The 13242-nt window shown below is 51.4% G+C and overlaps 1 protein-coding gene across 6 annotated transcripts in view; it reads right to left on the bottom strand.

Annotated features, from left to right (window-relative positions):
* TRPV3 (transient receptor potential cation channel subfamily V member 3) overlaps positions 1 to 13242 on the bottom strand; it is a 31848-nt gene that overhangs the window by 4443 nt on the left and 14163 nt on the right. For all 6 annotated transcript variants that reach the window (XM_060135830.1, XM_060135825.1, XM_060135828.1 and 3 more), the window contains 9 exons: positions 12701 to 12981; positions 10419 to 10595; positions 9322 to 9480; positions 8511 to 8606; positions 7388 to 7461; positions 5054 to 5219; positions 3594 to 3660; positions 1595 to 1869; positions 428 to 540 (listed from right to left, as the gene is read on the bottom strand). In XM_060135830.1, coding sequence (XP_059991813.1) covers positions 428 to 540; positions 1595 to 1869; positions 3594 to 3660; positions 5054 to 5219; positions 7388 to 7461; positions 8511 to 8606; positions 9322 to 9480; positions 10419 to 10595; positions 12701 to 12981 — 1408 coding nt within the window. The remainder of the gene's footprint in view (positions 1 to 427; positions 541 to 1594; positions 1870 to 3593; positions 3661 to 5053; positions 5220 to 7387; positions 7462 to 8510; positions 8607 to 9321; positions 9481 to 10418; positions 10596 to 12700; positions 12982 to 13242) is intronic.

Raw genomic sequence — 13242 nt, 5'->3', positions numbered from 1 at the left:
GACAGGGGGTCGGAAGAGGTAGACCCATCAGAAAAGAGGGTCAGGGCACGTGCAAGTACTTTTTTAAAAATCAAAAAGCTTGACATCTGTCAAAAGTAGCTGTCTCACTTTCCGTTTGCCTGTGACAGAATGTGCCTCTCAGAAGGACAAATAGTGCCAGGCTGGCAAATCTCTTCTAAGGCAGACACTGGGCAGGGGGAGGCCATGGAGGCACCTCCAAAAGGGCAGAGTCTCCTTCTCCCTTCTGAGGCTCAGAAAGTCTATCCCTGGGCCAGCGACCCCGAGAGAGCAAATTCCATCTTCTGAGGAGGCAGAACAGACCGTGGTCTGGCAAGCAAATGGCAGCATCATTTCACTAACATTCACCAACTCATCTCTCTTCACCCACCCAGAAAGCATCACCAAAGGGCCCTTCTCCGTTTGTTACCGCAAACACAGTCGGAAATCTTGCTCTGCCACTTTACACAGCTCTCCCATCTGGAATCTGCTCTTCAGCCATTCTGGTAACATTTTCTCGAACTCCAAGATCGTCCTGGCTCTCTGGGGACATAAACGAGCCTAAGTGCATCTCTCAGGAGCCAGCCCAGGAGCACGGCTCCGTGTGAGCGTTGGATGCGCCCACACGCCTGCACACACACACATATACACACGTGCACACACACCGAACAGCCCACTCCACCTGTATGGAAGGCTTCATGCATAGATCCTGAGGACCTGGCTAACCTACAGAATTCAAAAATGAACACCCAGTAAGTTTGGGGAAGGTGTTCAAATTGTTTTAAACATCACATAAACAATGTTTCTGGAAGTCCAGAGCTGCCTAACTGAAAATGTTAGGATCCTGGGATCCCACCAGGAAGGGAGTTTCCAGGAGGACACCATGTGGTCCTAGCCCCATGTCAGGCTTAGAGTCCCCTCAGCAATTTTCCCGGCAATAATTTGTCCCATCTCTCCTGAATACTAGCAATACTAGCTATACTAGTAACAATGCAATTAAGAAGGCCCTAATCATTAGTAACTTCCTTGTGTCAAATCAAAGCTTTTTTCCCTGTTGTTGCCCCATATACCTCATTTCTGCCTCTTGGATCACAGAAGGAAGCTGCTCTCCCTTTCACAAGTAGCTCTGCACATATCTGAAGGAACTGTCACGCTCTTCTTACACCATTTATGTAGGAAGTGTAACATGCCTGGTCACTACCTCTGGATCATCCTGTGGGTTAGTATCCTCCGTGTGTAAGGCCCATAGCATGTGAGGAGTACTGGAGGAGAGCAGAACTGTCACCTCCATTGTCTTATACCTAAGGACGTTGTCCTATACCTACTCCTCTTAATGCAACCTAAGGCCACGCTTCAACATCCACATATCACACCATTGACTCTGAGCACAGCACACCCATAAGCCTGAGCTCCTCTCACACGTGCTGTTGTCCAGCCACACTCCCTAGACCTTATACCCCAGAAACCTAGCTTCCTCAAACCTGGCCAAGCACAGGGAGCTTATGCAGATTTCCAGGCCCCACCCCAGATCCACTGGTGCCATGTGCTGAACTGAGTCCCCATGAGGGCTCCCATAGAAAGACTCTGCCAAGGTCACCTGTAGGCGCCAGATGCGCTCACTCTCCTTGGAGATGTTCTCCACAGTCTCCCCCATCAGGGCAATGAGCATATTGAGGAGGAGGACGAAGGTGAGGGTGACATAGGTGATGAGCAGGATCAGGGAGAGGATGGGGTACTTGGAGTTCTGCTGGATCTTCAGGTCACCCAGGCCTATGGTGAGCTTGAAGAGTTCCAGCACCGTGTCGCTGAAGCTGCCATAGGAGGTGCAGTCCTCATTGTCTTTGGAACACTTCTCGATCAGCGAGGCCAGGGCTGGGAAGACATAACAGGGTGTTCTCTGCAGCCTCTCTGTCTGGTTAATTACCCAATAAACCCGTGCATGCCTGCATGTACACCGATGCCCACACACACAGACTGCAGGCCTGCTGCCTCCTTCTCTCCAGCTATTTAAATTACATCTCCAGCCTCAGCTCCTCCGGAAGCTTCATCAGGCTGGTGCTCTACCTTGACAGAAAGGGCAGAAAGCCCTTTCTGCCTAACAAGGCCCAAACTCTTCTCTCTACCCCACCATTCAGCCCTTGATCTATCACGGGCTTGCACAGTCGATGATTACAATCTATAATCTGTCTGTCTCTGGCTCCTCAACCAGGCTTTGAGCTCCCAACTTCCTGTAGCTTGGGTTGTATCCCCCAAGACTGGGAAGTCCTGAGTCTCTTCCTAATGCTCTGTGGCAAGACCTCTGGTCAAGGCCTGGGACTCTTTCTTCTCTTCTCCCCAACGCACTACAGCAGTGGCTCTTTACTGAATGAATGGACAGATGGATGAATGAATGAATGATCAAATTAATCAGGGAGGAAATGGATGGATGAATAAACAAACAAGTGAAGGAGCAAATAAATAAGCAAACTGACCCAGAAAAGGTACCAGACAGATGGGAACAGCTGCCTAACTTCAAATGCCAGTGATAACTAGGGGAAGAAAAACTGGCTTGGGAAAATAAAATGATATCGCTTTATGCAGAGGTTAGAAATAAAATCAGGTTATGCTGTTCCCTCTGTTGTAAATGGAGAGGTGTTTTTTTTTTATTGGAGTACAGTTGCTTTACAATATTGTGTTAGTTTATACTGTACAGCAAAGTGAATCAGCTATGTGTATACACACATCCCCTCTTTTCTGGATTTCCTTGTCATTTAAGTCACCACAGAGCACTGAGTAGAGTTCCCTGTGCTATACAGTAGGTTCTCATTAGTTATTTATTTTATACATAGTATCAATAATGTATGTATGTCAATCCCAATCTCCCAATTCATCCCACCCCCCCTTTCCCCCTTGGTATACATACAGTTGTTCTCTACATCTGTGTCTCTATTTCTGCTTTGTAAATAAGATCATCTATACCAATTTCTTTAGATTCCACATATATGCGTTAATAAACGATATTTGTTTTTCTCTTTCTGACTTACTCCACTCTGTATGACAGTCTCTAGGTGTACATGGAGAGGTTTTCAAGAGGGGTTTCCCATCCCTGGTCCCAGCAGACCAGAGGCTCTCACAGATATATCTGCAGCAAACTATGACAGTAATGTGATGTGGAGGGCCAAAGGAGGTTATCTCAATGCATTACTCTACTCCTATTTTTCAAAGACCATCAATCAAATTTCTGCAGACTTTAGCTTCTCCATCTGTAAAATGGGGCCGAAAACCTGCCAAGCCTATCTGAGGCTGTGAGAGCCGCATGGGATGATGGACGTAAAGGTGGGAGGCATACCACACAGGGTGGTTGGATAAAAGCCACCAGTTCAAACCCTGGAGTCTCTAAGCCTCAGTGCCCTTATGGCCGGGGATGACGATGACTCCCCCTTGGTCAAGATGTCACAAGAAGTAAAGAGATAATCGTTGGGAAATGCTAACCACGGAAAGTGTTCCACCGGTGGCCGATATAATAGTTGCTAAGGCTCCTGTGTGCTTTGTCATGCTGACATCTGTGTAAAGTGTTTTACAAATGAGGGAGTTACTATTATTTATAAATCAATTACCTACTCCAAATCCAAATAAGAACACGATATATACAAACAAGAACTTCAGAACATCATGTAAAATGACCTACAAAGAAAGAAACGCAATTCAAGGGTAAGGTTTGAGCACAGATTCATTATACATTGATTTCCTGACTGCTTCCCACCCTCTCCTGGGTTCGCACTCTAACCATGCCCTCACTCCGGCCACTCTTCTGCGACCCTCACCAGGTCCTCCTGATGCTGTCTGCACAGCTCAGCGCTGGGCCCACCTCCTCCAGAAAGACTTCTCTTCTGTTCCTGCTCTCCACCCTCCTCCCTCCTAGAACACAGTCTGTTTCTGTCCCTGCTGATTCAGGCTGCACATGAGCACCTTTCCTCATAGAAACTCACATCTGGAATCCTCACACTTCCTGGGGGATGCAGTGTGCTGGGCCGAGCTCGCACCAGCTCACAAGAGCTGATGGTCTCACTTTCATGAATTTTCTGAGCTCGTTAAACACAGCCATGACTAAGAATTAAATTGTGTAAACTTATAACTAACTAAATTGCGTTAGAAACAAAGATAATAAATGTTCAAAACGCATCACTTCCGAGTGACTTTACTACATTTTATAATTATCTAGGCTTTTAAGCCTATTTATTTCTCATAACCATATGGTGGAAACACCACATAATGGTGCATTACTGTGCATCCCTTCCCAATTCTGTATTCAGTGACATCGCATTGGTAGCTGGAAGTCAGCCATGGTGGGAATATTTACACCATGGAAATTGGTAAAAGCTACAAATCAGAGATTGTTGATCATCTAGATCTAGACTTAAGACAACGATGGACAAAATGTTAAGGCAGATTAAACTTTAAAAATGTGTCCTATCTGTAGCTGTTAATAGTGGGAATAGCACAAAAACGTTGACGAAATGTTCTTCTAGTATTTGAAAACTATTATCCAATTCAGCAGATAAATGGCTCAGCATCACTGACAAACAAATGCAGTTTCAACACAAGTCTTCATTGTTTCCCTTTCATCTTACTCCTTAAAGCAGAGGAAGATACCAGCATTTATGCTGGCAAAACACTCACTTGTCAATTGCAACCATAGGTTGGCAAACAGATATGAGTTCAACCAAAATCAACAAACTATTCGGTGAGACTCAACTAGCCATGTGGAATTTACAACAAAAGGCACTGTATATTTTATTATTGTTTGTAACTTGTGTGCTGCACATCCTTTATATGATAAACATATATAATAAACATATCTACGTGTATATATATAACATATTATATATACATATTTTCCCTCCTAGAGAGCCTGACCAAAGGCAAAGGGAGACCACGGTATTTGGGAGAAAGAGCAGTGGCCTGTCTCTTGGGCAAGTCTCTTTTCCTCTCCACACCTCAATTTCCCCATCTGAAAAATGGGCCTTCTCGGAAGGCCCTCCCTGCCCATCTCTGACGCTCGGCAGCCCCAACACACCTTCTGGATCATGACGCTGTACATGCCCATGGACTGGAATCCCCGCGTGTAGTAGAGCATGTTCGCCCAGCCCAGGGCCATGGCCAGCACGAGGCAGGCGAGGTACTCTTTGCAGGCAAACAAGTACAAGAGGACAGACAGTATCACAAGCAGAGCTTGGACAAAACTGTTCAGGAGACACAGGAGACAAGGGCCTTACTTACTTCTTGGCATCAGGGCAGAGATGTCCAAATCCTCCAACCTCCCTTAAATCCTGAATAGTTACCCTGGTGGCTGGCGCTGAAGAGACAGATAAGGCTGCCCCAGATCTGCTGGACCACGTCTAAAATCCAGCCTTGCAGACTGCATTGCTAGATGCAAGTCAGTGCTGGTTGCAGTTGACAAGGACTTTTTAAAGATACAGATCCCCAGGGCCCAGGAGATTCTGGTTCAGAAGGCCCAGGGTGCTGCCCAGGAGGCTGTATGTTTTTTAAATCACCCATGTGATTTCTGACCCCCACATGGGTTGGGGTACACTGGGGTGGACTGAGGATGTGGTGAATGATTGCATTTTTAACCAAAATGACAAAAGCTGATATCTATACTCAAAAGTCAATCATAACAAAAGTCCCCCATAACCTATTTTGAGAAATCCTTGAAAAAACTACAATACATGCTATATAATAGGTTTGCTAAAAGGAGATTGTGCAACAATGCGAATGTACTTAAGAGTACTGAACTGTACACTTAAAATGGTTAAGATGTTTTAACTTTTGTGTTACGTGTATTATACCACAATTTGAAATGTTTAAAGTACAGTAAGTACCAAACATACAAGATCAAAATCTACTCCTAAACAGTGTGTAACACCATCAGTTATGCAGACATCTGGATAGAAACCCTCTCTTGCTTATAACATCAGGTAGTCTCCACGATTACAAAATATCTAACTAGTTAAAGTTAGGACACAGGCAACTTTGATTTCCTTGTGCAGTGAAAAGCAAACGTTTGGGTGAGCAGGGCATTTGGGACTGAAGTGAGGAAGCATGTTTACACGTTCCTCTACACTAAGAAAACAACGAAGAAGCAGAAGAACAGGACATGGCACTGGTGCCTTCTGTCTGTGCCAAAGCCAGTGGCTGTACAAATGGATTTTTCTCTGGAATCGTCACAGTTTCTCCAAGGTGACAGACTCATATGTGACTTGCACCCTGGGCAGTGCTGCACCTGGCTTATTCATTCACCACAGTATCAGGGGGCCCCACCTGCCCAAAGAGATGAAGAACTTAGCTCATGCTTCTGGAAGGCAGGTACATACTTAATAGGTATTTGGAAACATCAGGCCAAGATTCAAGGTCTTATAGACCCAGCCTCCCAAATGCTCAGAATAGGGCCTTTGGTGGGGTCTACAGAGCCATGGAGCCTAACATTCTTCATCTCAAGCTGCAGATCCTTTTCCATTGTTTATTTAGAGACAGGGGTTATGTAATCCTCTGCACATGACAGGGGTTACATAATCCTCCTTTCATTTAGAGACAGGGATTACGTAATCCTCGGCACAAGCCCTCATTCAGAGAGGCTGCTGAGCTGGGCTTTCTGGCTAGAGCCTACAGGAGTCAACCCTGCACAAGCTTGGGATGAGGCTGACTGGGAAACTGGGCTGGCTTGAGCTTCACGACTGAAGCTCCGCCTGACTCGACGTGACTCACTTCCCTGCTCTGAGCCTCGGTTTTGTTTTGTTTTTTTTGCGCGGTACGCAGGCCTCTCACTGTTGTGGCCTCTCCCGTTGCGGAGCACAGGCTCCGGACGTGCAGGCTCAGCGGCCATGGCTCACGGGCCCAGCCGCTCCGCGGCACGTGGGATCCTCCCAGACCGGGACACGAACCCACGTCCCCTGCATCGGCAGGCGGACTCCCAACCACTGGGCCACCAGGGAAGCCCTGAGCCTCGGTTTTCATGCCTAAAGATGAGACTCAATGATTTCTCAAGTACCTTCCAGCCCTGACCTGCCAGGGTCCAAAACGACAGCCAGGAGGAACTGGCCTGGAGTGTCCCTTCATAAAAAATAAACATGCCTTCTCTGTGCTGGCTGCCGCCCAGGGCTCTGGCAGGGTGCAGTCGGCTATCCCTGCAACCGGATGGTGGGCACTGTCCTAGTGTTTTCTGGTCCTCTCCATGGGCATCTATGTGCCTCTCTTACCAGAAAGGAGAGAGGAGGTCCCTGGCCATGTGACTTGGCGAAATGACAGGGACAGGTGACACGGTAGGGTGGCTATTGCAGAGGGACACAGCAGCCATCATACAGGACTTCAGCCTTGCCTGTGAGGTGGTGACCAAGGGGACAGACCTACTTACAAGACAAAGTGAAACCAGGCATCCGAGAGGATGGACTGCATATCTGAGGGTCTCAGCAGGAAGATCGCGATGCCCTGAGGCCAGAAAGGAAAGAAAAGCTGCCCCCTCTTCATGCCCCTCGCTGGAGGATTTGGGGAAGGGGGGCGTTTCCCCAGGACTGAGACTCAGGAACAGGGAAGTATGTGAAGGCCCAGCCAGAGCCCAGGTGAGGGATATGGAAGGGGACTTGTGCCTGGGGGACAGAGGCAACCCCAGGGTAAGAGGGCATGCTCCCCCTGATCTTCTCACATCTCTTACTCTCACCCCCGTAATCACCCCAGAACGCACAAAGCAGCAGAACCATACAGTTACCTGCCATTCCCCAAATATGGCCTAGCTTTCCAGCCTCTGAGCCTTTGTTCATGCTGTTCCCCACACCTGTCCTGTAATACCTTCTCCCCAGTGTCCTCATGCCAACCCTCCCCTACCAGAATTAGTGCCATCTCTGCCTTCAAGCCTTCCTGGCCACCGTCCCCCCCACCCCCCCGCCAATAAAAGTCATTGCTCTTCTTCTGAGCATGGGTCTGAGCCCAACATCAGGTCTTTTCACAGTCTATGTTAAAGTCTAGCTATTTGTGTCCATCTGAAATCCCTACCAGACTATGAACTCAAAGAGGGCAGATTCCCTCCATCCCTATCATCTCCTCCAGAGCCCCACATTGAAGGTGTTCAGAATATACCTGCTGATTCATTGGTTGGATGGATGAATGGGTAGATCGACTGACAAACAGATGGAAAGATGGTTGGATGAAGGATGGAAGGACAGTGGGTAAGGATGAGTGGGTGTTTAAATGGATGAATGAGTGGCTGGGTTGATGAGAGAGGGCAGGTGATTGGATGGGTGGATGGAGGGGCAGGGAAGATGGGACACTGAGTGGCTGGGAGTGTAGATAACTGGCAGATAGATGGGCAGATGGATGGAGGAATGGATAGATAAAGTAGGTAGGATAAGCTTGCTTGTTTATGTAAATCTAAAGGTTAAAAAGGAAATGCCTCCCCAGAGTCTCCCAGCAGTAGTAGCAGAGCTTGCTGTCACCCTGCCTGCCTCACAGGGCAGTCCAGGAGGGCTTGGTGACCTACTCACCTCTTTCACAGAAATGCACATGGCCCAGATGAGCACAAACATCCTTCCTAAGAGCTGCAGCCACCCCATCTTGTTTGCTAAGGGGTGTTTCAGGGCCTGGGGAGGAAGGGAGAGGAATGGATGGGTGCAGGATGGGGAGTGAGGAAGGTAGGGGTAGCGCCACCTCCGGGGGCACCACGCACATACACGTGCCCAACCCTCAAGCTGGGCCAGAGGCCAGCACAAAGCCACATCTCTGTACAGGGCCAAAAAGGAACTGCAGCCCCCAGCCCCTGCCTCCCCCGCCCAGAGTGGAAGCCCAGAATTGTGCGGTGAGAAGCACGATCCAATCCACGCTAACAACCCTCTCACACCTCTTGGCATTTATCTGTTCCTTCTGTTTCCAGACACTCACAGGGCCTCATAACACACTTAAAGCCAAGGCTCCGTGCCTCGTGTAATGGATGGGGAACCGAGACCCAGAGTGCTGGGAATGCTTCTCCAAGTGACTTCCACCTCCTCCCATTTTCTCCCATGGCCCTCACAGCAAAAACACCCAACCAGCTCCAGATTTAGACATGGAGCCTGGGCAGGGCCTGGGGCTCCTAATTCTGCAGCAGGGGTCAGCCTGGGGCTGAGCACCCGGGGTTGAGCTCAACCAGGCGCTGGCGACGTATTCAGTGTCCAAGACACTGTTGAAGCATGAAAACTGGGGGACCCCATGCACAACTCTTGACCTCTCTGGGCTTCAGTTTCTCCATAGGCACATGGGGCGGCTCCAGGGTCCAGCAGTGCTGACCAACGCATCCCCCACTTCAAGGGGCCCACTTACCTCCTCCCCCCGGGTGTGGTAGTAAGAGATGATGGTCAGGGTGATGTTGTAGAAGAAATAGGAGCAGAAGGACAGGAAGAACATGTACTTGGCAAACTTCTTCCACTTCATATGCAGCAGCGTGTGCAGGGGCTCCAGGGTCAGCATCTCATGCCGGTTCTGGGGGTAGAACGGCACAAGTCACCATGGAGATGAGACAGAGGAAGGGACCATTTTCGGAAGGCCCTCATTTCAAAGGAAGCTCTGAGTCAGCACTGCCCCTGGCAGAAGGAGGCAATGAACTGGTTTGGCTGGAAATGTTGGGAGAGGTAATTTCTAGCTCCTGAGGTTCCATTCCAGCGCACCCAGACAGCAACCAAAAGACACAGAGCTTGGTGCTTTTGCCAAGGGGATCTGAGGCATGGTGGGGAGGGAGGGCTAGAAGGGAGGCCAGGGCCACGACTGGTGTCTGGCCCCTCCTGGGCCCTCCTTCACTGTGTGACCCTAGGAAAACCCCTGACCCTCTCTGGGCCTCAGCCGCCTCATCAGTAAAACTGATCTCAATCCCTGCCCTACCAGTCAGGCTGCTGTGAGGGCCAGGGAGATCCCGGGCAAGGCAGGCTCTGGGAAGCACAACTCTTGGTAAAATGTGAAAGATGTGTTGCCTCACTTTCCTCCAAGAGCCAGAAACTTCCCGCTGCTGATCTTCTCTTTCCTCCTTCAGCCTCACTGACTTCCCAGCTATGCCTCCTCCAGAAAGGCCTCCCTGATTGCTCAAGCTGTGTACTCCCTGACCCTTATTTGGGGCCAGGTTTGGGGGAAGAGGGGATTCTAAGCCTGACCATATGGAACCAATAGAAGGCGTTGGGGGGAAACAAGATGGAGAAGGTCTACACCCCCCCCAACCCTGCCCAGGATTATGGGGCCAGGAGGCCCCCACCACAAGGTCAGCTGGGAACAGGTGGCCCCAGCACCCACCCCAGGCCCCGCCCACAAAGGCTAAGGAACGGAGGCTGCAGACACGTCTGGCTAGTAGCAAGGGGTCTTCCCAGGGCCTCCCTGGCCTGGGGCCCAGCCTGCTACCCTCTGACCTTCCCCAGCCCACCCGGGAGACCCACATCGATGTTGGTGTTGTAGACGATGATTTTCAGCACCGAGTTGTCGGTCATGGTGTCCACATTGGTGAGGTCGTAGAGCGAGGACGACACTGGCCCGTAGGCCCAGTCGGTGAACTTCCTGGACAGGCTCCGGAGCCGCTTCTCCTTGATCTCACGGCTGAGGATGTACTTCAGGATCTGGGGACAGGAAGAGTCACAACCATCAGCCGCTGGACAGGGTTTGGGGCGAAGACCGCTGGGCCTGCCCCAGGCACACAGGGCCTGGGAAGAGGCTCCCACCAGGGATGGATTGAGTCAGGCCGAGTGCCTGTCACTGTGACCCCCGGCCCCCGCTTTATCTGTGGGATGGGCACAGAGCTCGCTGACCTGCCCGTCACTCCAGGCATTGTGAATAACAGAGACAAGAGGCGTGAAGGCCTTTTGCACGCTTAAGAGGGCTGCACGATCAGCTCACAAATCCTTGCACCAGCTGGGGAGTCTGTTCCGGGAAGAATCCGGGAACTGACAATTTTGAGAAATAATTTCTGTTTGGCCTGGACTTGAGAAGCAGCTGGAAGTTTCTCCAGCTTCCCCATCCCACCCTCTGTCAGACCCTGCCAGCTGAGGCTCACTGCTCTGGCCATTCAGGGGGTGATGCATGACACCAGCCTTTCAGAGAGGCCCGTGGGACCCACTCTCTAGGTCAGCGAGCTTGCTCTCTGCTACATGTTAGGGTCACTGGGGAACACTTAGAATTCCCACACCACTGACTAACTCAATCCAAATCTCTGGAGGTGGGACTCAGGAATCTGCATCTTGTAAAGCTTCCTGGGTGGTTCCAAAGTGCAGGCAAGATGGAGAGCTCACTAGTTCCCGAAAGCGAGCCCTGGGTACAATAAGATGGGGGCAGAACTTCCTGAGGCACCAACCCAAGGCCCAGGAGGAGGGTCCTAATGGGCAGGACAGTGTCAGAGCCCTGATCTCATGTGACCCAGTGGGGTTCCCATCTCATCTCGCACGGGAGCCTAGTGTCTACAGCCCAGGCAGGGAGCTCCTAGGGATAAGGCACGTCTCCCCTTCCTGCGCTCCAGGCTACAAGAGCCCGAGGACATGGTCTGTGTCTCAAGTATGACTGCACCCTCTGCTCCCAGCATAGTGGCCAACTTGGGCAGCATCCGGAAAAGTTTCCAAAGAACACTGAATGAAGGAGAGGAGGGGCCAGGAAGGGTGCAGGCGGTTTCCCAAGACTGGCAAGAAGTGGTGGGTGTGGGTGGAGGGACACATTATCCTCTGGGGAACCAGGGGTCAGGGGGCCATGCTCCATGCAGGAAGCTTCATCCCTGGGCCCTCCCCAGGGACAAACACATGGCGCAGCGGTCCTTGGAGAAAGTTCTGACTTGTGACCACAGTCTGACTCTCCTCAAAGCCCCCAGGAAGCTGTGTCCTTGGGGTGGGCAGGAGATGGGCGAGGCAGGCACACAATTCCTCCTCTGTCAAAGCTGTTCTGCACCCCTTCCTCCTCCCACAAGAGAATGAAAAGGTCCCTTGTGGGCACCAGCCCTGAGCACTGGGACGGGACCCAAGGCCCTCGGGGCACCACCTCCCTCATCAGTTGCCCTGAGGTTGGCACAGCTGTGATGGCTCCACAGTCCCCACCCTACCCAGTGCCCTCCTGCAGCCTCCCAGGAGCCACGGTCCCCTCCCAGGGCTCAAGATATGGACGCTCGGGGGCAGCTTGGCCATGATGAGTCCTGACCTTGAAACCAGACCAAGCCGTGGCTCCCACCACAGATAGAGATGGGAGCCCACCCCAGCTGAGTCTTCACCAAGCTCCCAGTTAACTTGAGTTCCTCGGCCACATCACAAGGGCACAGAGAGCCACGAACAGCCACATACTCTGCTGGGGACTTGGCTCAATGTTTCAACCTGACAGACAGGCTGGGGTCTGTCCAGCATCAGGGACCAGCAGCCAACTGGCTCTGGATCCAGAGCAGACATTCGGGGACTCCCGTCCTCATAAGAGGCTGAAGGCCCCCAGGGTCAGACAGTCAGCCTCCGCTTGGGTGCCTCACCGCGCAGGAATCCTCGGCCGCAAAGCCTGAGTCACCGCAGCCTTAAGACTCCTCCACTCTGGCCCCGGCAAGGGGGTCCCAGGGCAGGAGACAGAAACCCAGAATGTTAGGGCCTGAAGTCCAGAGGGTGCGCCCACGTGCTGCCTGTCCATGGTCCGTGCAGTCGGCCACTCAGAAGGGCCCCTGGGGAGTGGGCCTCGCGCCCTCCCGCCAGCCCCGGGCCTCACCCACCTCGGCCTTGCCCATCTTGGCGGCCAGCTGCAGCGGCGTGAGGCCGTTATTGTTGCGCATGGTCTCCAGCTCCCAGTTGCCGCTCCTCAGCAGGATCATGTCGTACATGTGCTTGACGAAGTCATTCTGCGTCTTGAAGTCCTCAGCCACCGTCACCAGAGCATGGAGGATGTTGTTTCCCCGTGAGTCCTGCGAGGTGATGTCCGTCTGCTCGTTGCCCATCAGCAGCTCCACGATCTCGGGTTGGTTGGTGCAGGCTGCCAGGGCCAGGGGTGTCTCGCCTGGGGGAGGGGGAGCACAGGGGCTCGGTTCTCTCCTGGACCAGAGCGGTGATTCCCCAAGTTCTAGGAATGGGGCTTATCCTGCCCATCTCAGCAGGAGTGGGAGACTGAAGCTGGATCATTGCAACAAACTCCTAACCGGTCTCCCTGCTATTACCCTGGCCCTCCAACACTATCCTCAACACAGAAGCCAGACTGATCCTATTAATACATAAGGCTCACCTCACCCAGAACAAAAGCTCAAATTCCAATGACAGCCTA

The sequence above is a fragment of the Lagenorhynchus albirostris genome, chromosome 20 (assembly GCF_949774975.1).
Source record: "Lagenorhynchus albirostris chromosome 20, mLagAlb1.1, whole genome shotgun sequence".
Classification (NCBI taxonomy): Eukaryota; Metazoa; Chordata; class Mammalia; order Artiodactyla; family Delphinidae; genus Lagenorhynchus; species Lagenorhynchus albirostris.
The sequence above is the reverse complement of the archived record's forward strand: the minus strand, read 5'-3'. Positions and strand labels throughout refer to the sequence as shown.